Here is a 25,477-nt window from a genome sequence, read left to right on the forward strand (position 1 = left end):
AAAGATTGTTCCTAAGAGTTTTCACCTTGGCTGTTTCAAGAGGACCATGTGCACATACTTAAATATCATTTTGCTGTGTTCCCAAAAGCCCATCCTGTGCATAATTATATTGCTTGATATATCAATGTGCATCTAGATTTAGATGCTCTGCTTGGAGAGTTTGAGAGTTTGTCCTGCCTTTGGTCTGTGTATATCACTTCCTTTGCAGTAGTTGCATGTGCACACTATGACTTGCTGGTTTGGGGGGGCTGACCTAGTTCTAGTTTCTGGCTGTAGAAGAACAGTGTGAGACTGATGCTGAACTGGTTTTCTGTTGGTTAAGTCTTCTTTCAGGTGAATTATATCTCTGTGAAATAGTTAGGTTTTTTTCATGCTTGGAACTAATTAAGTTCTAGAGAGCTTTAAGGTTCTAATAATACCTTGTATGTCTGCTGTCCTCTTCTCCCTCCCTTCAACCTATTACAAGCTAATAGTTTTATTTCAGGACCAGCTTTATCTCTTATGATTGAGTGTGTGCTGGAGTTTCTTGCTGAGCAAAGCAATGCACTCATTATATCAGTGATTTAGGTATGGAGCTCAAATTGGTTGAAAGGAGGAAGGGAAAGAGTAATGAATATTTTAAATGGCTTTAGTAGCTGAGCATGAATGCATGTCAAATATGGTGGTGATGTCTCTTAATTTTTGCAGCCTACATGTGGAAAAGAGATGTCCTAAGCATTTAAAACATAAATTTCCAGTATACACTCAGCAATGGATTTCTTGCTGGAATGCCTGAAAAAAGCTTACACTGGGTGGGGAAGTGAGGGAGCAGCCCAGCAGGCAGCTGGCCAACCTCAACTCACCACACAACTGCTGCAGCATCTCATGATTATGAAGAAACTGGTCTATAGTAAAAAAGTAATGCCAGACTATTCTTGAGCAAACGTAGAGAATCAGGAAAGCCACTCATGGAGTGATACTTAATTAGAGGAAAATGTTCTGCCTGCTAATTCTAGAAGTAATGTCTTCATTTTCCTCCCAACTTTTAAGAAGATCATAAAGTTCCTCAAATTGCCTCTTAATCAGAAGATATTTTACAATGGCGGCATTTAATTACTAGTCTCTATTAGACTTTTGTTTCAGTACCTTAATTGGGAATGGAAAATATGGGATCCACCATTCACATTTTGGGTAAGGAAAAGATTGGGAGGTGAGATTATTCAGATGTAGAGGGGAAAAAAAGGACATTACAGAGGCCTTCTGTGTGTTTCTAAATAAATACCTTGTTTTGAGGTTAGGTTACATTTAGTTGCTTTGAAATGTACAGGAATATAAAAGGAAAATGCTTGTCAGAATACGGGTATTTCTAGTCAGTGAAATTCCCTAATTCTACTTTTATATTTTCCTTTGAGTTGGACTTTTCAGTGGGAACAGGAAGGGGTAATCTTCAAAAATGTTCATTTTGAGATCCTGAATTTTGATTAAACTCCCAGACTGTTTTAAAGGTGAGATGAATCCCCCAGTCAGGGGAAAATACCTATTTTGTTGTGACAAAAGGTGATCAGACCGCTGGCATTCAAATAGATAAGCACACTTAGTCAGATTCCTGCTCTGCATCTGACAAAGGATTTCTTAAAAGTAGGCTTTGCAGGTCCCCCATAAGTGGTGTTTGGAGGCAGTCATCAAAGGTTATGCCTTCCTCTGAGAATGCTGTTCTTAATGTTTGGGGTCACTGATGAATTATACCTAGCCAACCTAAACAATTCTTTGATTCTGTGATCTCCAAGAGGTCATTAAGGCTTCAGTAATGATGAAACCAGGAGTCATTCATAATCCATCACTGCTGCAGTGCTTACTGTATAACTTAATTTTTGCTGGAGAGAGCCCCAGTTTCTCTTTGCCATCTGTTTCATAGGTGTTGTCCAGTTTCTGCTACGCTACTGAGAACTTGCTGTTTTCATAGGTTGATAATGTTGGACAATCTTATTATTCTCAGGATGCTTGGACTTGATGTGTGTCTAAGGTGGTCAGTTTTAGTTTCCTCCTCTCAATTAGAATTATAGAATAATTTTGGTTGGAAAAGATCTCTAAGATCAAGTCCAGCCATTGACCTAACACTGCCAAGATCACCACGAAACCATGTTACTAAGTGCAACATCTACATGTCGTTTAAAATAGGAGAAGTGAGCAGTAGGAGTCCCTACCATTCTGGTGGAAGCAGGGGACAGGAAGGGTGTTTTCAACCAGCCTTGTGCCCAGCTGATGATGCTGGTTCTCCTGCCGTTCTCCTTATGGGTCCTTATGATGTTTGCTTAGGAGAGCTCCCAGCCAGAGCAGCTGGCAGTGTTGGGACTGCAGATGTCACCCTTGGTTTCTTCTTTGTAGCTGTATGACCTACAGGTATGGGTATGTGAGACCTGCTCTTAAGTTGTTCAAGAATTATCTCTGAACATTGGAGAGGTTTGTGAAGGATGAAGGGAAACAGATTCTTAGCTTAGCTCAGTTTGCCTCTCCAAGTTTCTTCTGCTCGGTTCTGCAGTCCTGGAGGTGCTGGGGAAAGCCAAGACCAGTTTGGATGTTACTTAAAATGTGAGCACAGAGTTTCAAAAGCACCTGCTGAGCCCTTCCCTGGACACTGGCATAGATTTAGCAGCAGTTCTTTGTGCTTACTAATGTTCCCAGGCCATCACAAGTCTTCCAAGGCACAAGATATATTACGGAGGGTGACACGAAGTCAGTGCAAAGTGACTTCACCGGTGTTTAGGGGATATCGGAGGAATTACCAGAGCTCATGACACCAAACAGAACTTGATAAGAAATATCAAAGGGCCTGAATACAGCAAAAGTGTCCACAATAAACATCAGAGGTCTAAAATTCCCTGAGCTTTTGGATGCCTAATGTTTTGACCTTGTTTATTGATGTTACAGAGAAACACAAGGTACATGTTCTTGTGGCCTGAAATGAAATAGAAGCAGCAGATACTGAGCACCTGTGAAACTTGTCAAAAAAGAATGCTGGTGCTAAAAGTATAGTCTGGGCTGATCCCAGTAGGTATCACTGCAGTCTAGCAGGGAAATAGCAGCCATTCATATGGTACAAAGTGATGGATGTGAATGGTGTAGTTGCCGTGCACTAAAAAGCCACCGCTGCAATTACATCCTCTAATGCAGTTTTAAAGCACGTGTTTGCAAAGTACTGTGCATGCTTGATTTGCCTTTTAGTGGAACTGCAGAGTTGTGAATAAATAGCAGTAATTGAAAACTTGGCTCAAGCATTTCCTTGGATAATTGTCACCTTTCAAAAATAACTGACTCATGGGGTAATTTTCAAAAGGTTTTTTGCACGTACTTGATGACTGAATGGTGTCTCTTGAATTAGTCAAAGAAAAAACCTCTTCAACTTTTCTGCTTCTGCAAGGCTGAGGGCTCTGCTTGAGGTACTTCACTCAATTCAGCTGGGGGGCAAAAAACCCAACAGCTTCTTTCCATCTTTTAAAAGCCACTTCCAATTTGTTCTCCTGCTTCTTCTCTTTTTTCAGGAGCCTTCTCCTTCTCCCTGTACCTGATTCTGCAGCAAAGCCAAAGGCTCTGCTTGTTCCTTGTGGCTGCTGTTTGAGAACAAGGGCCCCTTGAAGGACTGGGGGTGTGTGTTTTCTGGTGTTTGCAGGAGTGTTTAAATAGTTACTCTTGACAAAGAGCATAGCATGTCAAATCAGTGGTCCAGGTCACTCATGTATACTATTCTAAAATAGCACAAATAAATAACAAGAATGCTAATAAAAAGTAATCTGGATGGAAATTTTAAAAAGCCAGTAAGTTATAAAAAGTTATAGATTTTGACACTGTCTTTGACTTCCTGTTCTTATGGTGATTCAGATGAGGTGTTTATGCAGCTCTGAAGCATATATATATTTGGGATGTAATGGCAGACATCCATACATTAATTTTGTGTTTCTTTGCCTGATTTCTTCTTTCTAGATGTTCAGTGTTGCACTTTCGACATATGTTGTGGTCAGTACCCATAACAGTCTTAACATCAAACAGGGATTACCTGTAATGAACCAAATTATTAGCTGGATGACACTGGGTAAGAAAATCTTCCCTCTCAAACTTCTGTGCTGGCAGTTTGTGGAGTCTGGAATTGGGTGGGCGATAATGTCACTTTTTCATGAACATCTCCTTTTCCTTTATCTGACTGCTCTTAGTCCTTCTGTGTGTTTGCTTTCCTAAGTGAGTTTTTTGAGATATGTGTTTGTCTTCTAAAAATATTACTCCTTTGTAAGTTTGTGATAAAATGCAAATACCTTTGATTTACAAATAGCTTTATCTTTTATTTTGAGTGTTCTGAATATTTTGAAGACCACTTTTAGGGATATAATGGCATAAATTCCCTTTTTGTTTCACTTGGAGCTGGATATGGGTGATCTGAGAATGTTCTGCCATCAATCCAGTTGAACACAGGGAAATGACCAAAGGTTGTTGCTGTAATTCATTGTAAACTGGAAGCTGCAGCAGATGGCAGTGACCCTTGTGGGAGTGATTTTGAGAGCTGCTGTGCAAAATACCTGTGAAATAATGATGATAGTGTGTGTTTGATATCTGTTAGTATCTAATTATTAAAGAAAAAAGCAATTTTTAAGTCTATGAATTTTACACCACTCAAACATCTTAGTGTGATTAAACAGAGCAAATGGAATTGTTATTTGACTTCTGGAATACAGTGAAGCAGTACCTTTCATAATTCAGTTATAAAATAATTTTTATAGAGCTCCATTAGAAAATGTTAAGCATTGTTTATCCCTGAGTGATCTGAAATGTGGGATTGGTTTTAGAGCTAAACATATCCCACATAAAGTTTGATAGCAGCTTTTTGCTACAAGTCAAGATGAGGAATTTAAACATAGCTCAATGAAAGAACTGTGGCCCATGCTACTTACTTGCTGGTTGTCTTGTACATTCCTGTACTGGTGACATTGTTTTAACTTAAGCTGATCTTGTCGGTTTTAGCAATCCTGCTTCTGTTTGAGCAAATAGATTCAAGATTAAGTTCAGTGATTGTGATCAGTGCGTGTGAGCAATGCTTTCTTAGTAATACATTTTTCTTTGGAGCATTTTCCTTTCCATCATTCTCCCCTAACTCTTTGTAGCCTGCTAAGCTAAATGGGGATCTCTGTGTGGATGAATTTCTCGCAGTTGTAAAGTCAATGAAATCGATGAAGTCCTGCTTGGCTTACTGGAGCAGGAGTTGAGTGTAAAGGTTATATTTCTCTCCTGTGTAAGGATGAAAGAGAAACATTTTTCATCTGAGAGATGATTCAGGCAGTCAAAGAGGTTTAGAGTTATGAGGAAAAAGTATATTAGAAATTCTCTTTGTTGTGGGTGATGATAAAAATAAAGCTAACAGCGAAGTAAACTGTAGGTACTCAAAATATCTACTTGCTGTAGTATTGAATATTTTAGCAAAGTCTTTCAGACTGGAAGTAATCATTCTAAGTGAATATAATATACAAGATAGGAGCTTTGTGTACTTGCTGAAATTGCTTTCCATAATTAAACACAAAAATAAGCAGGTAAAACACTAAGGCATCCAGCATGTCCTCAATACTCCTCTTGGAGAGAAGTGCCTTGTCATTACTGTAACCACAACTAGCACCTGCCTTGTTGCCAGTGTGTACCACAAATGGGATACCATAAGAATTAAAGTACCAAACTCTACTGTAGCTTTTCCTAGGTTGGTGGGATTACAGGTGAGCCAACTCCTCTTTGTCTTTTTGCATAGTTGTGGAAGAATGGCACTGTTACTGAACTCTCTTTTTGCATCTCTCTGTATTTATAGAACTAGAAACACACAGTTAACAGTATTTGTTCATAATAATACTGTTTTATTATTCTGTCAGGATAATATTAATTCTTCAGAAGTTTTCTAGGGAATTTTTCCCCCTTTCTCAGCTGTTTATCCTAATTAATATAAACCCTAACTGTTAAAATTTTAACTTTGACCTACTTTGTTCTTTTTTTTTTTTAATAAAAGACTGGTGTTTGAGGAACCAGGCAAATTAATTAGTGATGGCTGGGATCCTGCAAGCCTGTGTCCAAGTGGCTTTAGCTGTAACACTGTATGGTTCATACAGTGTACTTAACTGCAGCCATAGAGGCAAAACCAGGAGGTGTAACATTAATTGACGTGCTTTTCATGTCCTTCAGAACCTTCTTAATATTAGCAGACATTTCTAAATGAAGGTATATTATGTCTTAAAAGTTTAATCTGTGGGAATTTAGCATAGCAACTTGCTAAATTGTGAGGAATTTGGTGTCACAGCTGTGTGCAGGGGTCATATACAGAGGTTTGTGTAGGTCAGCCAGAAACCTACAGGTCTTTTTATGATTGATATCTGATATATTGCATCAGAGATGGAAGAGAGACTAATAATCACCTACTAGCCACTCATCTATTCTCATCTATGATTGCACTCAGTGTGATACACATCTGATATGTTCAGTGTCATTCACAGAGGCCAGTTGCCATGCTGAATTTTATTTCCAACTGTTCTTACTTTCAGTGAGGTCCCTGGAGTTCCTCCTTGAATTTGGCCTTTTTGGAGCCCCCTGAAGTTACTTATTCTGTAATTGTAGCAGTGGCCAAGGCTGAAAGCCAGGAAATAAAACATACTGACCCTCAGGACTTAAAAAACCTCCTCACCTCTCTTTCATGGATATGTTCACTATAAGTACTAATGGGTACAATGATGATCACTAGGGACTACTTTCCATATCTTACAATTTTGTGTTCCTTAGAGTGATTATTAATTTTGACTTACTGTTGATGCAACCTTTGAATGATTCACTAATGTGAAGTTCCTATACTGCAATGAAGAATCACATGAATGTTTTTTGTCAGCATACTTTTTTATAAACATGCAGTTTTTGTATTAAAAAAAATGGGTTTAAAGATTATGTCACAGCAGTGCTTGTCCTTCTCCCTTTCCCTTCTTCAAGCACTGGATATCTTTCCTGTTTTTCTTCCTCTTTACTCACTTTTACAGTAGCCCAGTTCCTAATCTAATTACAAAAGATAGAAGGCCAGGTTGGGTGGGGCTCTGAACAACCTGGTCCTAGTGGAAGGTGTCCCTGCCCATGGCAGGGGTTTGGAACTAGGTGATCTTCAAGGTCCTTTCCAACCCAAGCTTTTCTATGGCTCTAATCCAGTGGAGCAATGGCTTTGTCGCTGCAGTTTTTGAGTTGACAGAGGTTCTCAGGGCCTTGGTAATTGGTTATCAGAGTAGTATTAACTAGTCAAGTTTGATTGGATTTGAGGGTAGTGCTTCTGTGTCATCTTAAAAACTTATTAGCATCAGTTCATGAGAAATTATAAAGGCTGTGACGTGGAAAGACAGGGAATTAAAATGATACAGAACTGAAATTACTTTTGATGAATGTGAAACATTCCAAACATTGTGTTTTCTTTAGCAAAAGTAAGTTTTGAAAATAGAGGGTCATATATGATCTGTATTGAATTTTTGTACATAAAATGTCAAGATTTGAGGAAATTTATCTTGTTGCTGAAGATGAATGTTTTGCATGTTGTGACTGATGTATCTCTTCTTATTGCAGTTTTTTCCCCAGTGTTGCTGCTACTGAGCCCCACGTTTCTCTTTGAGAGACTCTTCAGCATATTGCTCTCCCTGATGTCCACCTACCTGCTCCTCAGCACAGGGTACTTCATCCTTACTCTATTTGAGTTGGTTTTACATATGAAAATCCAGGACTATATGTGAAACTGCTTCAACTCATGCACATTTCTGTTAAGGGCGTAACATGTGCTTCTAGCATTTATCTCCTTGTTTAGTTTACTGAATAAAATTTCAGGGGAACTTTCATGTTCTTCCTTGTATTATGAACACAGTTTGTTGACATTCCTTTCAACTAGACAAGGCAGTGGTTGGAAGGGTGTGTGTTCAAACAATCTTGCACCAAAATAAGTAAGTCTGGTTTAGTTTATGCCTTTTGTTGTTTTGATGTGTGCTTTTCTGCTCACAAACAAAAGGAAATAGCATCTTTCCCAGCTGCTCAGGACTGGTGTCTAGTTATGGTTTAAATGATGTGTGCCAGGAAACAGGTAGTCCTAAAATGAAAGAAAATTGCATTCTGAGAGATTTTTGTGGAAGTAATTTTTTTTTTTTTTCCCAAAGGGATATTGTTTCCCTGTAAAGACTAGACCTTGCTTCTTTTTGGATAAAAGTCAATTCCTCTGATGTTTTAAATGAAGAAAACACTATGTCAGCCAGCCCTTTCTTTTTTCTCAGACTTGGTAGCTCTTAAGAGCATAATTAATGGGGAATATAGGAACTGTTCTTTCCGCCTCCCCTCCCACTTATCCTCTGGATTTAATTACACTGGAAAATTAAATGGAATAAAACATCTTGCAGCAGACATTTTGCAATAGCTGCCTCCTGTGGATGCTCTCATTTTAGTTGAAGCATCTCCTTTTTTTTTTTTTTCCCCCCCAGTCTTCTGCCTCCCCTTCCTCCCACTTCCCCATTAAGATTTTGATCCTGATGTTACTCCTGACTGCACACACATTGTTACATTCAATGTTCTTAGCCTGTGCTGGCTACTGAATAAAGCAGGAATGTTGTTCTCTCTGAGGCTGACAATCTCCCTCTTTGTATTTTGGCCCTGCACCAGACCATGTAAATGCTGACAGCTCTCTGCTGCCTTCCTACAATGTCCAAATAGATGAAAAAATTTTGGAGTGATTCTTAAAAGAGAAAACAAAACCGAAGGCGCTGGTGCCAAAAGTGTCCAGTGTTTCTCTCCTCAGTGCACTCTTCTATCATGTAGTGATAACCCAGCACATTGCCTGGGTAACTGCAGCACCTCTCTAGGGGTGGTTAAGAGGAAGCACTGAAGCCAGCGTAAGAGCATGGTTGCATACAACCACTTGTCACCAACTCTGTTGAAGGCATTTAATCTGAAGGCAAGTGTAGACCATTATAAGGGCTGTAGTGTTTTTATTACTGACAGCATAACTGTTTCATCTTCATGTTTAGCTTCCTGTGGTTCTGATAATTAAAGTGGAAATGTCTATTCAAAAATTTTGGTTCTAGTTTGAAATTGCTTTGTAGCTCAACAGAAACAATACCGAGACCGCAGTGATTGCAGTGACTGCAGTGATTTCCTTATTTTTAGACAGATATTTGTCTAAGAAGGAAAAAATAAAAAGGGAAACATTTACAGTCTTGTCAGTATCAGTATTATAATTTTATCCTGAAAGAAAAAAGCCTGGGAGGTACCATGAAGCGCAGCTAGAGAAACTAAGTGTTACCTAATTTCAGTTTGCACCCTTATGTTATTTGGGGGTATTAATCTCTTTCATAAATACACTCACACTTTGGAATTTGAGTGCTGTAGGAGTCAGAAGTACTCAGAGATTGGAGGTGTAGCTAGAACAGCTTAGTGGCCATGGTTAGAGTGTGACTTGATGCTGCTATTGTGAAGGATTCAGTGAAGAAAAGAGCATTTCACTGAAGTGAAATGTAATGCTCCTTTTATTACACGGATGTGTCTTTCCTTAGAACAAAACTGAGATCACCATAATGAGTTTGTGTGATTAGGTCCTAAAGAGAGACAGTCTCTAGCTGCTGTTTAACTTGAACTGTAACCCCTCAGTTCCAAGTGGCTCTCATTGAGAAATGTTCTATTTTGCAGAAAATTAATGTCAAATAGGTTTGGTTTTTTCCTGTTTCTTTTAACTTTATTCCAGTTTTGTTAAAATTAAAAAAGGCATTCATCCAAGATTGTGGCAGCCATTGAACAAAAAAATGCAAAAAATGCAAAGCTGAAGCAAACTGTTTCTCCTGCTTTTGCCATTTAACTACTTTATGGCTTTAAAATTCCACCAACTGTGGGTATTCAGAAATGGGGAAAGAACAGGGAGAATGCCACTATGTCTTGGTAGATTCTTTGTGTGAAGAAAAAAGAAAAGAAACATGTCAGCATTTGATGTTAATTAGTTGTCAGCAACTGCACTTACTATGATAATTGCATTACTTTTCAGATATGAAGCTCTCTTTCCACTGGCACTGTTTGGTTTGATGTTTGTTTGGATAAATATGGAACAAGAAGCACTGCAGCACTATGGTCTTTCACTCAAACCAAAGGTAACAGCTCTTGACAGATATATCCATGTAATTAACAGCTTTCTCTGGGTATTTTTGAGGATGTAATAAATATTCTGAGTGGTTTTCAGAGAGCAACGCTTCATGTTTCTTTTCAGTTTGGGAAGTCAGTATTAGCTGCATCATGAACTAGGAATATGACTTTGTAAGTAAGATTGGTAATTCCTTTATGGAATATATTGCACATCAGAGCTGTTTCTAGAAATGCAGGAAGACAGTCTGACTTAGTAAGACGCATTGGTATGGTCTGTAAGCTACAGAGCTGTCTCTGTCAGGTGTAGCATAAGGTGCAGTAACTCTTCAGAGTAAGTGCAATGTCACTGTACTTTTTTTGGTCTGATTGCAGACTCATGAGTGAGAGGCTGAAAAGAAATTATTTGATTTCTGAAAAGACCTTGGGAAATATTAGAAATCTTAATTTCACTTTGTCCTCTCTTTGTCCAAGGACAGAGGCTTATTTCTGTTTAGACTGACAAGTAACTGGAGATCAGCTTGGAACTAGCACCTTCTCAGATTTGCCTGGAGGAGAAAAGGGAGTTTTGTAATCAATGCAAATTCTTCCATCTTAAAATTTAGTATATTGTCAACAATTTGCAAAAGCCATGCTGCTTACACTGCAACTTAGCTCTTAGGTTAGGTGTGGGGTTGAACAAACTGGGGCTGTGCCACTGTTTTGGTCAGATCCAAAGTACCAGTTACAGTGGTTTGAATCCTTGGTGCCAGGTGGGTGGGTGTGCACCACAGCTCTCCCTGGCTTCTCCCACATGAGCCCTCCTGGCTGCACATGCATGGGAGGGGCCAGAGTCACTTGAAGAGAAGTGTTGGTACACATCTTTCCTTCTTTGCAGCTCATAATACTTATGGAAAAGGTTGTTGAAACCTGAGCCAAGATAGTCACCAGAGCGAACCTGACGCGTACTGTGGTTTTGTTGTGCTCCTACAAGGAAGACAGTTTTAAAATTTGACAGAGTAGGATTTACCAATTCAAAGCTAAAAAAACAGAAATAAAACCAGGAATCATTTTCTATTTATGCTACCTTTACTTATGACAAGTTGTGTGATTGTGTTTTGTAGCATCTTAAGCAACAGGGATGGAATCTGAATATCACAATTACAATTAGTGTGATGCCACAGTTGTGACTGAAGGTGTTTAGCATCTGTGGGATGTGTTTTTGCTTTCACTATAGAACCCACTCTATCTTTTGTATCTTGTTACTAGGCATCTATGATGCTTGCCTGTCTGCTGTTAGTCTGGTGTTCTCTTCATTGTAAAATAAAAATCTATTAAAGTAGTATTAAACAGTGATGAACACTTACTAATCAAATGTAAATGAAAAGAACATAGGTAGGCTGTAATTATGTTTAAGTTGTCACTCACTGTTTGTCAACATTTACTTGAACCTTATGGTTTCAAGTGAAAGGAACAATAATGCTTACCCCAGAAGATATCATTCCTAGAATGCCTGTATATATGCCTATATTCTGCAAAGTAAATCTTGTATTAGAGAATGCAGCTCAGTTCTCTGATGAGATTATTTTAAATTAAAATGTTATCAGTCTTGAATGTCTGTTACTTGATTTTTTTTTTCCCCAATGTAAAGGAGTTCACTGACCTCTTAAATTCCATGAAGGTAATTTCTCCTCAAGTGATATTGTGCTGAGGACTGAGTAAAGGAAATGGAGAGTATTTTACTATTTTCACTCACAAAATAAGTCAAATAAGGATAATTGCAGTCTTCTATTGCTGAGGATCTTTATCCATATGCTCATGTGAGCAGTGGAAGTGTATGTGTGTGGGAGGAATATTTCTGATGAAAAAATATGCTTCTAAGTCTAAGGCATAGAAGTTCATTTTCACTGTAGATAACAGCAGAAGCTTCACTGTTCTTTTGATCATCTCACTTGTACAGTCTTTCTGGCAGATTCATTAATTCATTAAAGTATAATGAAAACATGGGAAACATTTGCAGTCCTTATTATAATACTCTAATAACAGGCAATGGGGAAGTAGGTTTCTTTCTCATTCATTTCAGTAAAAATACAGTGGCTCTGTCAAAGTTCATTAGTTTATATTTGGTGTTGATTCCTTCTGGTGTCTTTCCAGCTTGCTGTTTTCAACTTCACCTCTACTGTGGATATAACTCAGTTCCGACAGCTCCACCTGGATGATGTCCGGAGGTCCTTCTTCTTTGTATCCTTTGGTTGGTTTCTGCACTCCAGGCAAAAAAAGGGGTTGCTTCAAAAACAAAAGGACCTGCAGTCAAAATTTGTAGCCTGGTACTCACTGAGAACAGGAGCTGGTAAAGATGATTTGACTCCTGTCGCTCAAAAGGCAATGGTCTTGTACATTAGGCATTTTATCAAGTAGTTAAAAATGCAGTTTTAGAATCAGGCTCTTTGCCCACTTACGGCCATTGCAGCTGAGGTATATTTTCTTCCGAGGAGTTCTGTTTTCAATTTGGTTTTGTTTGACTTCATTTTGGCTGGAGGGAATTTGCTCACCTTCACAAATCTGTTGAAATAGGTGATATTAAAGTTATTCTCATTTTTAGAACGTGGCAGTGTGTTAGGAAGCAGATGTTAGGTAGCAGGCAGATGAAGCAAGGAGGAGGAAAGTTCCTGCAGGCTCATAGTGAAACATGTTCCCAGAATCTGGCCTAAAATTATTTATATCTGAAGTGATTTCTACTGTTAAAAATTATACGGTCTTAGGAGGGAAGAGCTGTTTGTTCACTAACATAGCAGTCAGTTTGAGTTCCTGTAACTGATACTGCAGCTGATTTTTTTTTTTTTAATACTGTACATTGATAACATTGTCATTTTTGTCTTTCATTGTGGGATTGCAATTAAGTGAGAGCTATTTGGTAGCAAGGAAGATGGATGGGCAAATGGGAGAGAAATTGAGCTAGTCTAGAACGCAGGGGGGTTTTGTGCAGGTGAGTTACTGTATCTGGAGAGGAAGTTGTCTCAATACTGGTTCCTGCAAAAACAGCCTTTATAGTTTGTCAGATAACCAGATCTGAGAGGGTGGGTCACAGTCACAGGGAATTTCACTTTTGGAATTTGGAACTGTGTTGTTGGACATTAGGAACCTGCAGCAGAGAAAGTGTAACAGATACCAATTTAAGAAGGCAGATTAATGCTAAGAAAGAAGGCAAAATTATTTGCTAGGTGCTTGATGTGTGTCTTTGCTTTAGTATACCTAAAAAGAACTGAGTCCTTGCAATAAATGCATCAATTTCATTTAACAAAAAATATGCTACCTTTACCAAAGCTTACTGCTGTCAGTTGCTAAATACTAGTAAAAATAAATCAACTAATCCAACTGTATTTTTTAAAGCTCCAGCATAGTACATCTTTAACACTGGAATGCAGCTGTGCTGATTTTGGCTAGAGTTAATTTTCTTCATGGTAGCTAGTGTGAGGCTATGTTTTGCATTTGTGATGACAGCAGTGTTGATAATTCAGTGCTTGCACAGAGTCAAGGCCTTTTCTGCTCCTCACACTGCCCCACAAGTGAGCTCTACTTTAAAACACTTAAATGTGTTTTTCTCAGCTCCTGAAAAAATAACCAATTTGCAGATCTCCTTTGTCTGCTCAAAATATGTTGTCTTTTTTAAAATTTAGATGCTGTTTATTGTTTAGAAATAGTGGAGTATTAGTATTAGAGGAGGAACCTTTTCTGCTAGAGCCGTCATACTGCAGCTATGACCCTGTGAACTGTGTGCCTTAAGGTTGTCCCAAGGCTCCTGTATCGGGCCCAATAGCTGGCATATGCTGAGAAATCAGAGTCTGGTCTTTGAGGAAAAGATTCAGATTGCTCATGCTTAGAATTTTGATTAGACCTATGTGTTACTGGTATTTTCTTGTTTGTTTTATTGCAGACCTGCTCCTCTTATAAATCTCAACCGGCAGAACTGCGCTAGGCGGTTAGACTGCTGTGTTAGGGAACTTGAAATTATGTGATACTCTTGGGAAGGCTGATTTCTCCAGTTATGCTGACCTAATCCTTCCAAAATATTGCATGCAGCATCCCAACGATTCTACTGAACAGTTGGTAACAAATTGTTTATGGAGAGACTTAAATGACCCAGTGCAGGAGCTATAACAGGAGCAAAAGGACCAGAGGGAGCTCTGGCAACAGCAGCCCATCCTCACTGACTTATGACCTTGTGCCTTATGCAAAGCAAGTTAAAAAACATTCTTCAACTAAAGCCATGTGAGCTGTTAAGGGCTCCAATGAGCTCAGGAGCAAGAAAAATACCTTTCATGGGCTCATGTAGTAGCAAGTGTTGTATCTAGATGAAAAAGGTAGGGTTTATCAAAAACCTTCTAGCTGTACAGATACTGCTGCAGTCATTCTCCCTCAAGTGAGGAAGAAAATGAAAGTTCCATATTGCCATGGGTAGACTCAGCATAATCTTTGGACAAAATAATCTGTAGTAAGGGTAGCATAGGAACCTCTAGCCTTTTTTAAGAGCCATGGTCAGTTCCTCAATAAAGGAACCTCTTCCATGGTCAGTTCCTCAATAAAGCCATCTCTTTTGGTGTGTAGAACACATGCCTGTGTTATTACTTTCTGCAAAAGCATGTGTTTGAATGCATTGCTGGGTTTGTGGTCCAGGGATATTCCTGTCTTGCTAGGCAGAGACCCAAAAAGCCAGCTGCAGCTTTCTAACGAGGGCCTCAAGACAGGCTCTAAAACCTTATGTAGGCAGTCTGTGTGTTTTAAAATTGGTATAGTTGTGTGTGAAATCTAGGGTAGAGTTAGAAAATACTTTAGATTTCTTAATGTGCTGTAAAACCTGTAGCAGTGGATCAGCTTCTTGTAGTTTCATGATAGATTTTGAAAGTAAATTGGAATGAAGGAGGAGAAATGTGGGCTTTATTTTTTTATTTAGTGTATTTTTCCTTAAATACATCTAGGTTTTCTTCATAGTGACAGCCTTTTTTGGCACTGGAAACATAGCTTCTATTAACAGGTAAATTTTATTCATTTATTTGAGACACAGAGTACAAAAAATTCTTCCTGCATTTGACGTACTAAATGTAAATTTGGTTAACAAAATCAGGGCAGCAGAATCAAAGCAGTAATCATTGGAGAGATAACAATTTATTTTGTTTCTGCTCTCTCTAATATCTACTCTAAGAGCCTGAGCTTGTTGCTTGTGAGGCTGTTTCAATTCTATTAGATGTTATCAGGATGATGTCAGGATGAGCAGAGAGAGCTTGGTTGCCCACCAACACCATGGCACCTTGAAAAACACAATCAGAGAAAAATTGTAGAGAAAGACAGGTGGCAGTCCCTGCTGATTTAATATTTCATCAAGAAAAGATAAAATTGGAAGCCTTGTTTAAAAATGTATATACAACCCAGTGCATTACAGGGTAATTAAAGGCTGGGGTTTTTTTAAAATGGAAAATGCCATTTCAAAGATACGTAATGTCTTTTTCATGTTTCTCTAGTTTTGATCCTGCTTCTGTCTATTGTTTCTTGACTGTGTTCAGTCCCTTCATGATGGGAGGCTTGCTTTTACTGAAGGTTAGTAATCTTAGCTTGGTGAGATCTTCTCAGAGAACTGTGGAATAAATAATGTATCACATACATGGTTGTTACTTTGCAATTCACAAATGAACATATATATACATATTTGAGCTTCATTAGGCTTCTTAATTGTGTGTGAAGCTTTCAGTTTTTGTAGTGTTTCTAGACAGATCATTTTGTTTCCCAAAAGAGAAGCTGAAGTGCAGGGAAGTGTAATTTAACAGCTTTAGGTCAATTTATTTTATTAAAATGGAAATTTCAAATGTTGAAAGTACTTTAAAAATTATTAAAGTTTTAAGCTTTTCTTGTAGTATAATATCAACAGAAATGTTGAGGATATATATCATTAGCTCTATTTATATTCCATTAAATAGAGGTATTGAATGTTCTACTGATTAGGTTATCATTTTACAATGGCCATTATTTTCTGTATTTTTAATAGTCTGTCAGAGATTGGATTGCACTTCTGGCTTGCAGGCAAGGTGTGGTAGCTCTTTTCTAGTATTTGAGTAAAGGATCTGCCAGAGGGGGTGAAGTGGGACACTGAATGTATTTGTTATTACTAAAATAAGCAGTGTTTCCTGCCACTTCTTTTCGACTGCTTCTGTCCCAGAGGAAGCAGACTGAAGTTACTGGTACACACTACATGTTGTCCTGCAGGACACAGATCCATAGTGCAAACCTTCTGGATGCCAGTAGTCAGGATTACAAATCAACTTTGCAAAGAGCAGAAGGCAGCATTCATGTTTTCTAGTTTTTGTTCTTAATTTACTGAACCATTTACATTTGCTTGACTTGGCTCTGGAGGGGCAGTGTGACCCTTGCTTTATTGAATGCCTTCTGTATTCAGACTTTTTTTTGTCTTGAGATTGTCCTTTACACTTGAAACTCTTCAGATCCAGCCTCTCACATGACAGGCTGCATAGTTCTGTCTTCTAGCCTTGTTGAAGTATTTATCACTAGAGATAAATGGATAAATGAAGTGAGGATATGCTTTAGTTATAGTTTTTGGTATTACCTCATGTCTTATTTCACTGCAGTTCAGCTATGACCATGGAAGGGAGTTTTTATTAATTAACTGAAAATGTTTCCTGCAAAATTATTTTCTACCCTGTCTAGCCAATATTTTATTTTGTAACAAACCCATTCTGTGATAATTTTAAAAACAGAAAAATGTTTCCGCAACTTGCCCAGGTTCTTTTTGTAAATATGACTATAAGCCAAAATGTAGCTTGTGTTTTGAACAGGTTGCAATCCCGTTTGTTCTGGTATCATGTGCTTTCGAAGCTGTTCAAGTCACAACACAGCTGTCTTCTAAGAGGTACATTACATGCTGTATTTCTGCATTAGTAAGGGTGTCAAATCTATTTTGGAGGAATTCAGAATTTTCAAATATCAATGTAAATTAAAAAATAAACCTATTAGATCTCATTGTTGCTTTTATTTGTTAATAGGGTTTGGGGTTTGTTCAGTGATTTCTGCAAGTTCAAGGGTTTTTTCCTTAGTGATAAATGAGTATAAATTGAATTGTTGGCCTTGTCTGAAACAATCAGATATTTAATATTCTTTGTGGACAATATGCATGAAGACCCTTTTTCCTCCATAATGTTAAAAATCATCAGAATTTTAAGTCTGATTTTTACTTTATGCTGCATCTCTGCCTGTAGCATAGTATTTTTTAAATAGCCCATTTCTAATGTAACCAATTTATAGCTTTGCAGCACTGACCTTGCCCCAAATAGCATTAAAAAAAAGGCACTGGATGTCCTTGCATTGCAGTTCAGTGCTTCCCAGATGTGTTCAGTATTGCACGTTTTTTTTGCAGCAGCAGCAGCGGATGGCTGCCAGTCCTTTCCCTATCTCTAAGATCTTTTCAGAGTGTGGGTGCCCATCCTCACAGAGTGCTGTATCCAGACTTGAAAAATGTTTTCCCTCTCTCAAGACTTTTATTTTGTCAGCCCTGCTCACCCCATTCAGCAGACCCAGTGCACATGACTGAATCCTCCTCGCATCGTGTGATATTATGGATGGTGCTGAGATGGAGGAGGTCCCTGTCAGCCATGTGATTTTGTCACTGTGGGATGTTGTGTGGGTTTGACCAAAAGTCCTGCTTGTGTGTGGCAGGAGGACTTCAGGGACTTTCTCCTGTGCATTGCTCAGTTGAGCATGAGGAAGCTGCCCTCACTTGTTGTGATGCCCTCTGCTTTTCTGTTTGCTTTCATCCTGCCTAACCCTGCCTGTTGTCTCCTTGTACCACTACCAAAGAGAGGTGGGGTAGCCCAAAATCTGACTCCCACCCCTTTTACCTGCTCTGCCTTAGCTGTGTGTGCACTGTGGCTGCATCGTCCTTGGACCCCCAAGGAAGAGCATTCATCCTCATCCCTAAGGCTTGTACAAGGGCAGGGCTGCATTGAGGACCTGGGGTTGCTCAGATGACCAGCTAGTGGTTTCCATTTCTGGGGCTCAAGCATCATAAAGGTCAGCATTTCCCAATTTGTGAATGCTTGCCTTGGCAGCACTGGTGATATTGCAAACTTTTATGGAATGTGCATCTGAGTGTGTGAGAGGGGAAATGATACTGCCTTCATAAACCAGGGGACACAAGTATTTCTGTGCCACTTCATGAGGCTGTGGCTGTAACTCTGTCTGGTGTTTGTGCCAGCTTCATTTAGCTGGGCTCAGGTAACAAATGCAGTGATAGTGCCACAGCATCCGCCCGGGAACAGGGCAGAAACCGCAAGGCGCACCCGGGATCCCCAGAGAGGTTGTGCTCTGATTGTCAGCGCATCCTGAAGTCTGTGCTGCACTCCTTACTGCTGTTGCTGCCCTTGCTAGATAAATTAAACCATCACTGGGAACAATCTTGTCTTTGCAGTGTATAAACATACCCTGAAATTGGTCTTCTCCTTCTGTTGAGAAAGGCTTCCTGCAGTTCAGAAGGGCAAAAAGTGGATTTTTGTGATTTGGACAAATTGCTCCTAAAGTCCCTGATTACAGATTAAAGGGTTTTTGTTTTTTTTTCAGTGGGGAATATTCTGTCCCAATATGTACTTGGAGCTTGCCTATAAAAAAATATCCCTCTAGCTGAGTGCCTCCTAAGCACTATTATTGCAACATCCTGTCTATCTGAGCCATAGGTTAGCAGAGGGAAGCCTTTCCCTGTGCCTGAGATGCAGTTGGTTTATCACATCCTGATTTACTAATGAAGTACAACTGATGTAGGCAATGTCAGCAAGTTCCTCATTTGGAGGCATTGCTATGGGTATCTCCCCAGTACATGCTCATGCAAAGCTGTAGTAGGACATTTTCCAAAAAAACCTTTGTAGTTTTATGATGGTAGTGCTGATAAATTAGCTGTATTCTAGTTAAAAACTTTTCTTAATGGGTCAGCTGTTTGCAACATTACTTCAGTGTCATTAACTTAGAAACCAGTTTTAACCAGTTACAGCAATTGCTTTTATGTAATTTAGGATTTACATAGTTTGAGGAAAAGAAGATTAGGTTAATGGGGGGGAAAAAATAGCTCTGCCTCCTCCCTTCTGGTTCCTTTTACTAGCCTCAGCCTAACTTCCAGAAGTTAACTGCTACCTGTAGAGAGGCCCATGCTTTGGGAGCAGACCACCAAAATGCTAGGTGTTCCCAGAGCAGGTTATGGGCATCCAGAGATTTGGAAGGGGGCAAGCACCTCCTTTAGCAGCCTCTGACCCAGCAGAGTGGTTGTCAGCAGGGTGGAACTGAACAGTTGAGGTACCTGCCAAGCAGCTTTGCTCACTCTTGAGTTCATCATGAAGCTCCTAAATCAGCTTTATTTGGTCCAACCAGCACACAGCTCTCTGCATCAAAAATGGGCCAGATGCTTTTTGTAAGATTCTTTTGTTCTCCAAAAAATGACTCATGTTAGGTTTCTCCATTGCAAAACTGAAACCCTATTAATGTGAAATTATAAATGCCAGATGTCCAGTCATGTATTTTAATTGTTTTCTAGTTGATTGAAATGTACCTGATTGTTTGAAAGGCAAATGCAAGAAATCATATCTTTAATTTCTTTCTGTGGGTTTTAATAAGCTCTTTTAATAGCTGTGTCCATAAAGAAAGGTTGATGGTCTGATTTTGCTGGGTTTTTTTCTTTGCAGCCTTTTCCTCATTGTTCTTGTGATTTCAGACATTATGGCTTTGGTAAGTTGTTGTTGCACATTCTCTTCAAATAAGATCAAGAAGCAAAGAGTTCTCCTAATTCCATCAAGAGAGATCTGAATTTGTTTCAGACTTCAAAGTTTTTCTAACTAGGGCAGAGAATTGGATTGAAATCCTAGCATAACTTGGAGATAAAACTCTTCCAATCACTGCTTTTCAAATTTCATGTAATTAATGCTTCTGAAGAAGCAATGTTCTCATAATAATAAGAGACAAATGAAATAATAAGTTAACATTTGGAGTTCCTCATGTGCTTTACGATCAAATTCCTTGGGAAAAATTAGACAGGAATATCAGTTTTAGCTGTGTGCAGGGTTTAGTTAATTGTTCAGGAATTCCAAACCTTTTACCCACCCCAGCTTCTCTTGAAAAAGAGAGGAAAAGGAGAAATGCTTTACCCACCAGCTCCATTAGACTTGTCAGAATCCAGGAGATCAGCAACATCCAAAAAGATACTTTGTGCCCTTTGTAATGAGCCGTCAGGAAGTGCTATCTTCAGAAAGCCTGCATCCACAAACCAAGCTAGCCAAAAGAACCCAAAGCTGAACAATTCCCAACACAGTTTTTGCAGATTAAAAGTATGTTTTCATTGCCCACTCCAGCTGTCTTCAAATCAGCAAGCAGTGCCACTAGTAAATAGAAACCTTTTCAAATCAGCAGGTAGAGCTGGTGTTGTCACTTTATACATGCTGGTTTTGTTTTATCCCTTGGAGTAAGCATTCCTGATCTTATTTCTTAGTACAGTGTGATCTGTAAATATCACCTGGTAGGAAAAACAGCAAGGAAAAACCAAATAATTGCTAATTTGTCTGTAGTGTGAGAAAAGGAGAAGGTGTGGCTGTGTCAAGTTTTAAATAAGTCTGTGTGTCTAATCTGCTTTTTGGGTAACTTCCACAGGAAAAGAAATAGTATATCAATAAACCACATTTATAGCATTTCACTAATAAAATCAGTATAATTAAACCAAAAGTAGACTACAGGTACTTACTAGTGTGTAGCAAGCCCTAGTATCTCCAGGTCTTACATCTCATGTATTCTCCTGTTTTGGTTTAAGTATTTTGAAGCAATGTACTTGGTGTACAAAAAAACAAACGAAAAAAAACAAACAAAAAACAAACAAACAAACAAAAAAACCAAAAAAAAAAAAAAAAGGGAAATTACCAAAGAGGTTTGTAGGTAGGAGATATGTAGGAACTCTGTCAAGAAAAGAGAAAGTAGGAACTAAATCAAGAAATGAGAAAGTAGCAGGACAAAAAGAGAATATGTTTGTAGTCTTGAATCAATGGGACCACCAACTAGAATTAGGGGAATTCACTAATAGGGAAGTACTGTCTTCTCCCAACATTACTCCCACTTTACAGGTGGAGAACTGCCAGAGTTGCCCAAAGACATTTGTGTTGAAATTCCATGAAAACTTTTAGGCACTATGCATTATTTGGCATGTTGTTATTTCAAACAATAAGGTGGCTTGGCTTTTCTTATTGAAAAAGTTCTGGTATTTCTCTGGTTTTTGCAAGCCAAGCTAGACAGAACTTAATCCATCTCTTGATGTTTTTGTTTCATTTCATGTTAAATCTCTTTCTGGTTCCTAGACTATTCTTTAATGTGGTCCAAATGATCATTCCTGGAAAGGTGTGCATATTCTACGTGAAAAATTAGAAATTTGGAGTAAACAGCCTGAAAAAATTTGGGTTGAGTTTTCTCTGTCAAATTGTGCAGTGTTGATGTACTAACCAGAACTGTTTTATTTCCTAGCATTTTTTCTTTTTGGTTAAAGATTATGGGAGCTGGCTGGATATTGGCACAAGGTACAGTAGCTTTTTTGCTTCCATTGCATTTTTAAAGCTTCATGGGTTCATACTATTGTTTATCTACTCATAATTCTTGTCATTTTTTCCAATTACTCTGCTTAATCAAATGCTTTGGGGATGTTCCACATACTTTAAACACATGTGCACACATACATACACATATCCCAAGATAAAACTCGTGCTAGAGCAACACAGAGTAAGTAATAAATCCAGTGTGGCAAGAAATACATTTAGTGGGATCTATTTGAAGAGTAATTGCACAGAAACTATTTTAATTAATGTTTTGCATTTTAATTAGTTGTAATCACTGTTAAAATAACAATTTATTGAAGTTGTTAATTATCCCATTTCTAGTTAAGCCTCCATATGCAGTTCACTGTGAATTAGTGAACCTTGTGTAAATATGTTGGTGGCTACCAAGGCCCATGCATTTATCCTCCCTAGCTGGGGAAGAGTTTAGCATTTAAACATAGAAATCACAGCTAAAATGAGAGAATTTGTTTTGCATTATGAGTCATATTAACCTCAAATACAAGGAATACACATTTCAGATGAACCTTCCCTGAGTTGTGAAAATAGATAAAATGCTGTAGTAAGCTTAGTAGGGAATGCATTGTTTCTGATCCAGCCAATCTGGTCACTTGACACTGTTATTTAAACAGAAGCTGAATAGTGACCTATTGTTAATGTTCTGTTTAGCCTACGTGGGCTCTGTGCTTTGCTTTTGTGAGCCCCTTTGTTCCCAGCAGCGTGTGGACTATGTGTTCACACGTGTTCTTTGGAGGTTCCAATTCCTGCTCATCATTACCTTCTGAAGGTTCCTAGTGGGCAGAGGTACATCTAGATCAAACAGTGAAAATGTCACTCTAGCATCCCACTTCCTTGCTATGGTCAGTTTATGGTAATTCATCATTTGATTTGAATTCCTCTGCAGGAATAAGGATATTAAAGCCCCCAGAAAATTTCTGTTCTGTTGGGCAAGAAGTTTTTTAATTGGGAGTTAGCAGCAAAATATAAATTGTTACAAGTACCCAAAAGCTTCCTCTCTGATACATGGTCTTCATAGCTAGAGCTTTACAACAGTAATGCATTGCTGGATCTATTTCAGCTGGAAGGTTGCCTTATTCTGAAGAGTTTAGGAGAGCTCATTATGCACCACTGATTCTGTCTCTCCGTGTGTGTGTTTTGATCACTGAAGAAAGCACTGAAAAAGGCCTTTCGAAAGAGTAATTTGTGATTAATTTTTAACATAGAAATGCATAATGTTCAGGCAGCCTCTGTCATTACTTCACTTTTGAATGCTTGACTCTACCACCTATGTTATTTTATTGTAGTCTCTTTATATATGGCTTATATGTAGGTGTGTATATGCACATAAGAAAAAGAATTAGGTTGCTTAAGAAAGGAAGTGAAGCCATAGGTGCGGAGCTAGGTGGTCCTTCCTTTATCTAGCATGAGCATTATTTTGGCACCAGAACTTTCTCCTCTGAGCAGATTTCTAATGTGTGATCCTCAGGCTTGGCAAAATTAGCAGGCAAGAAGATTTTTTTGTTTGTTTGTTCCTGGAAGGGAAGATGAGCTTCAAGGGGTTTTGGGTAATTCCCAAAACCAGTGGGAGTGAGATACTAACAAAGCTCTTTCCTGTCCTCCTGTTGCAAGTACAGTGACAGCTCTGTGGCATTCTCATTGCAGTGTTGTCTGTTGCTGCTTTGACAGCAAGGTCTGAAAATATCCTGTCTCATGGCAGGCAACATTTTCCATGTTGCCAAAGTTTTCCTGAGAATAGGAGAAGTCTTTAGGGACAGCTGCTCTCATATTTTTCTTTTTTTCTTGTCACACTGATAGGAAGTGTGTATGTGTGTGTCAGCAAAAATATCTGCATTTGTGTTATGTTACTGGTTAGAACATCAGTGAAATCCGAGGTCGGAAACCAGCAGCTTAATTGCCTGGTGGAGATTCATTCCTCTAAAGGCTCTCAGAGCTCAGTGGTGTATGTGCCACATTTGTAAAGCTTTGATTTGTGTTTCCTTACTCATCCTGTTTTGTGGTGATGGGCTTTCCATGGATTTTCTAACTACCATGCTCAAAAGTTCTGTATGTTCTCTCTCTTACTAAGAATATGCAAGTTGAGTAGGAGACTCATTAGGCAATATTTGGTTTTTCCAACAGCCAAGGTTCACGTAGATGAGCTGGCTTTAAATCCCTTGCAATAAAAAGACCTTCCCTGCTTTTTCACCTTGATGTTTTCTTTCTTAATGGATCTCATTGTTTGGAAGTAAAGGTTTGCTTACTGAACTGACATTTTCCATTTTTAAAAATTTCACCCCTAACTCCTGGCTTTCTGCATCCTATTCTGCTATGCCTTAACCATATGACATGACATTTTACCATGCCTCACATTTGCCTTAAAAATATGATGCCTTTTTCTCCCAGTGGAATTCACCAGGTCACATAAGTGTTGTCTTTGAATGGAAGAAGATTTCTACTTCTTCCATTCTTCCAGTTTGTTAATGAAATGCTGAGCAACAACAGATCCAACATACAGTCCTGCATTACCACATTCAGCAAATTATCAACGCACCACTGATTCCCTCCTCTCAGTAAATTATCAATTACCATAAATATTTATGGCTTCTTAGAAAGTTTTAAAGCCCCTTTTCTTAATGGTGATACCAAAATCAATGTAAGCTTGTCTTTCAGAGAGTGCTTTTCATTGTTTTGATATAATAATGGGATACTAGTCTTGCAGGGAATGCAGAACTCAAAGCAGTAGCTGCCACAAACTACTAAGGTGTGCTTAACCTTGCCCACTTCCTATAGACCTTGAGGTAACCTGAATTGCATCATATGCCCCAGAAGAGCACACCACTAAATTTCTTAAATATAATAATGTAGTTTTCCTAGTGTTTTTGATGTATTAGTGTGTAGTACATGATCGTGAGAGGTTTGTTCTGACAGGTCCTTTTATTTTTGAATAAGAGCCAAATGGAATAGCTAGCTCTTCAGCTTCTTTGTCACTAAAATAATTTCTCTTCAGCTTAAGAGGTGTCTATCTGTCTTTGTCTGTATATTTTCAGAAAGAGAGAGAAATAGCCTTTAAAGCCTACTATATCTTTACAGTGCATGCACTTTGTAAATAGTTGTATAACCTGATAGTAAAGATAAACCTTAAAGGTTCTTTATATGGCTATTACATAGCTTTATACAGACGCATACTGTACTATTCCTTCTCTTTATAGCTGCTGGAAGATAAAGATATGATCTTAACTGCTCTTCTGCAGTTTCAAAGGTCAGGGGACATAAATAAAGCACAAAACTGGAGTTTTTTAGGTTTAGGAATAACGGAGTTAATTTTGGAGTTGGGGTGCTGGGGCTTCTTGGTTGAACTGTTAAAACAAAAGTTTTGTGTTGTGTTTTTGGTGAAACTGAGCAGAGAGGGTGTGGCATCCTGGCTGGAAAAGCAGGAAACTTAAAATTCAGAATCTAAATCTGGGGTCTCAGTATGTCCTTGGGAACAGTTCAAAGAGCATGTCACAAAGAAATAATGTCTCTGGACTCCTCTGGAGAGTGCTCGTCCAAGTCTTTGCACGAGTTGTTTTTGTTTTACTTATTTTGTTTCCTAGTTGTTTTAATTGCTATGGTGACTTACTCCATCTTCTTGTCTTTCCAGCTTCTAATCAGGTCTGTCATCTTAGGAATTAGCCTGTCTTGGGAGAAAGCCAAGTTTTGGAGCAAGATTGATTCCCACCACTTATCCCCCTGATTTTTTC

The 25,477-nt window shown here is 38.6% G+C and overlaps 1 protein-coding gene across 2 annotated transcripts in view; it reads left to right on the plus strand.

The window, feature by feature from the left end:
* The window catches only part of PIGN (phosphatidylinositol glycan anchor biosynthesis class N), a 100,559-nt gene that overhangs the window by 70,361 nt on the left and 4,721 nt on the right, over positions 1–25,477 (plus strand). The window contains exons 20-28 of one of the 2 annotated variants that reach the window (XM_059854231.1): positions 3,958–4,066; positions 7,591–7,693; positions 10,037–10,139; positions 12,262–12,348; positions 15,084–15,139; positions 15,624–15,699; positions 16,950–17,023; positions 19,836–19,878; positions 21,652–21,704. In XM_059854231.1, the coding sequence (XP_059710214.1) occupies positions 3,958–4,066; positions 7,591–7,693; positions 10,037–10,139; positions 12,262–12,348; positions 15,084–15,139; positions 15,624–15,699; positions 16,950–17,023; positions 19,836–19,878; positions 21,652–21,704 (704 nt within the window). The remainder of the gene's footprint in view (positions 1–3,957; positions 4,067–7,590; positions 7,694–10,036; positions 10,140–12,261; positions 12,349–15,083; positions 15,140–15,623; positions 15,700–16,949; positions 17,024–19,835; positions 19,879–21,651; positions 21,705–25,477) is intronic. The other variant, XM_059854241.1, reaches the window with a different exon arrangement.

This window comes from Haemorhous mexicanus, chromosome 1 (genome assembly GCF_027477595.1).
Source record: "Haemorhous mexicanus isolate bHaeMex1 chromosome 1, bHaeMex1.pri, whole genome shotgun sequence".
Lineage (NCBI taxonomy): Eukaryota > Metazoa > Chordata > Aves > Passeriformes > Fringillidae > Haemorhous > Haemorhous mexicanus.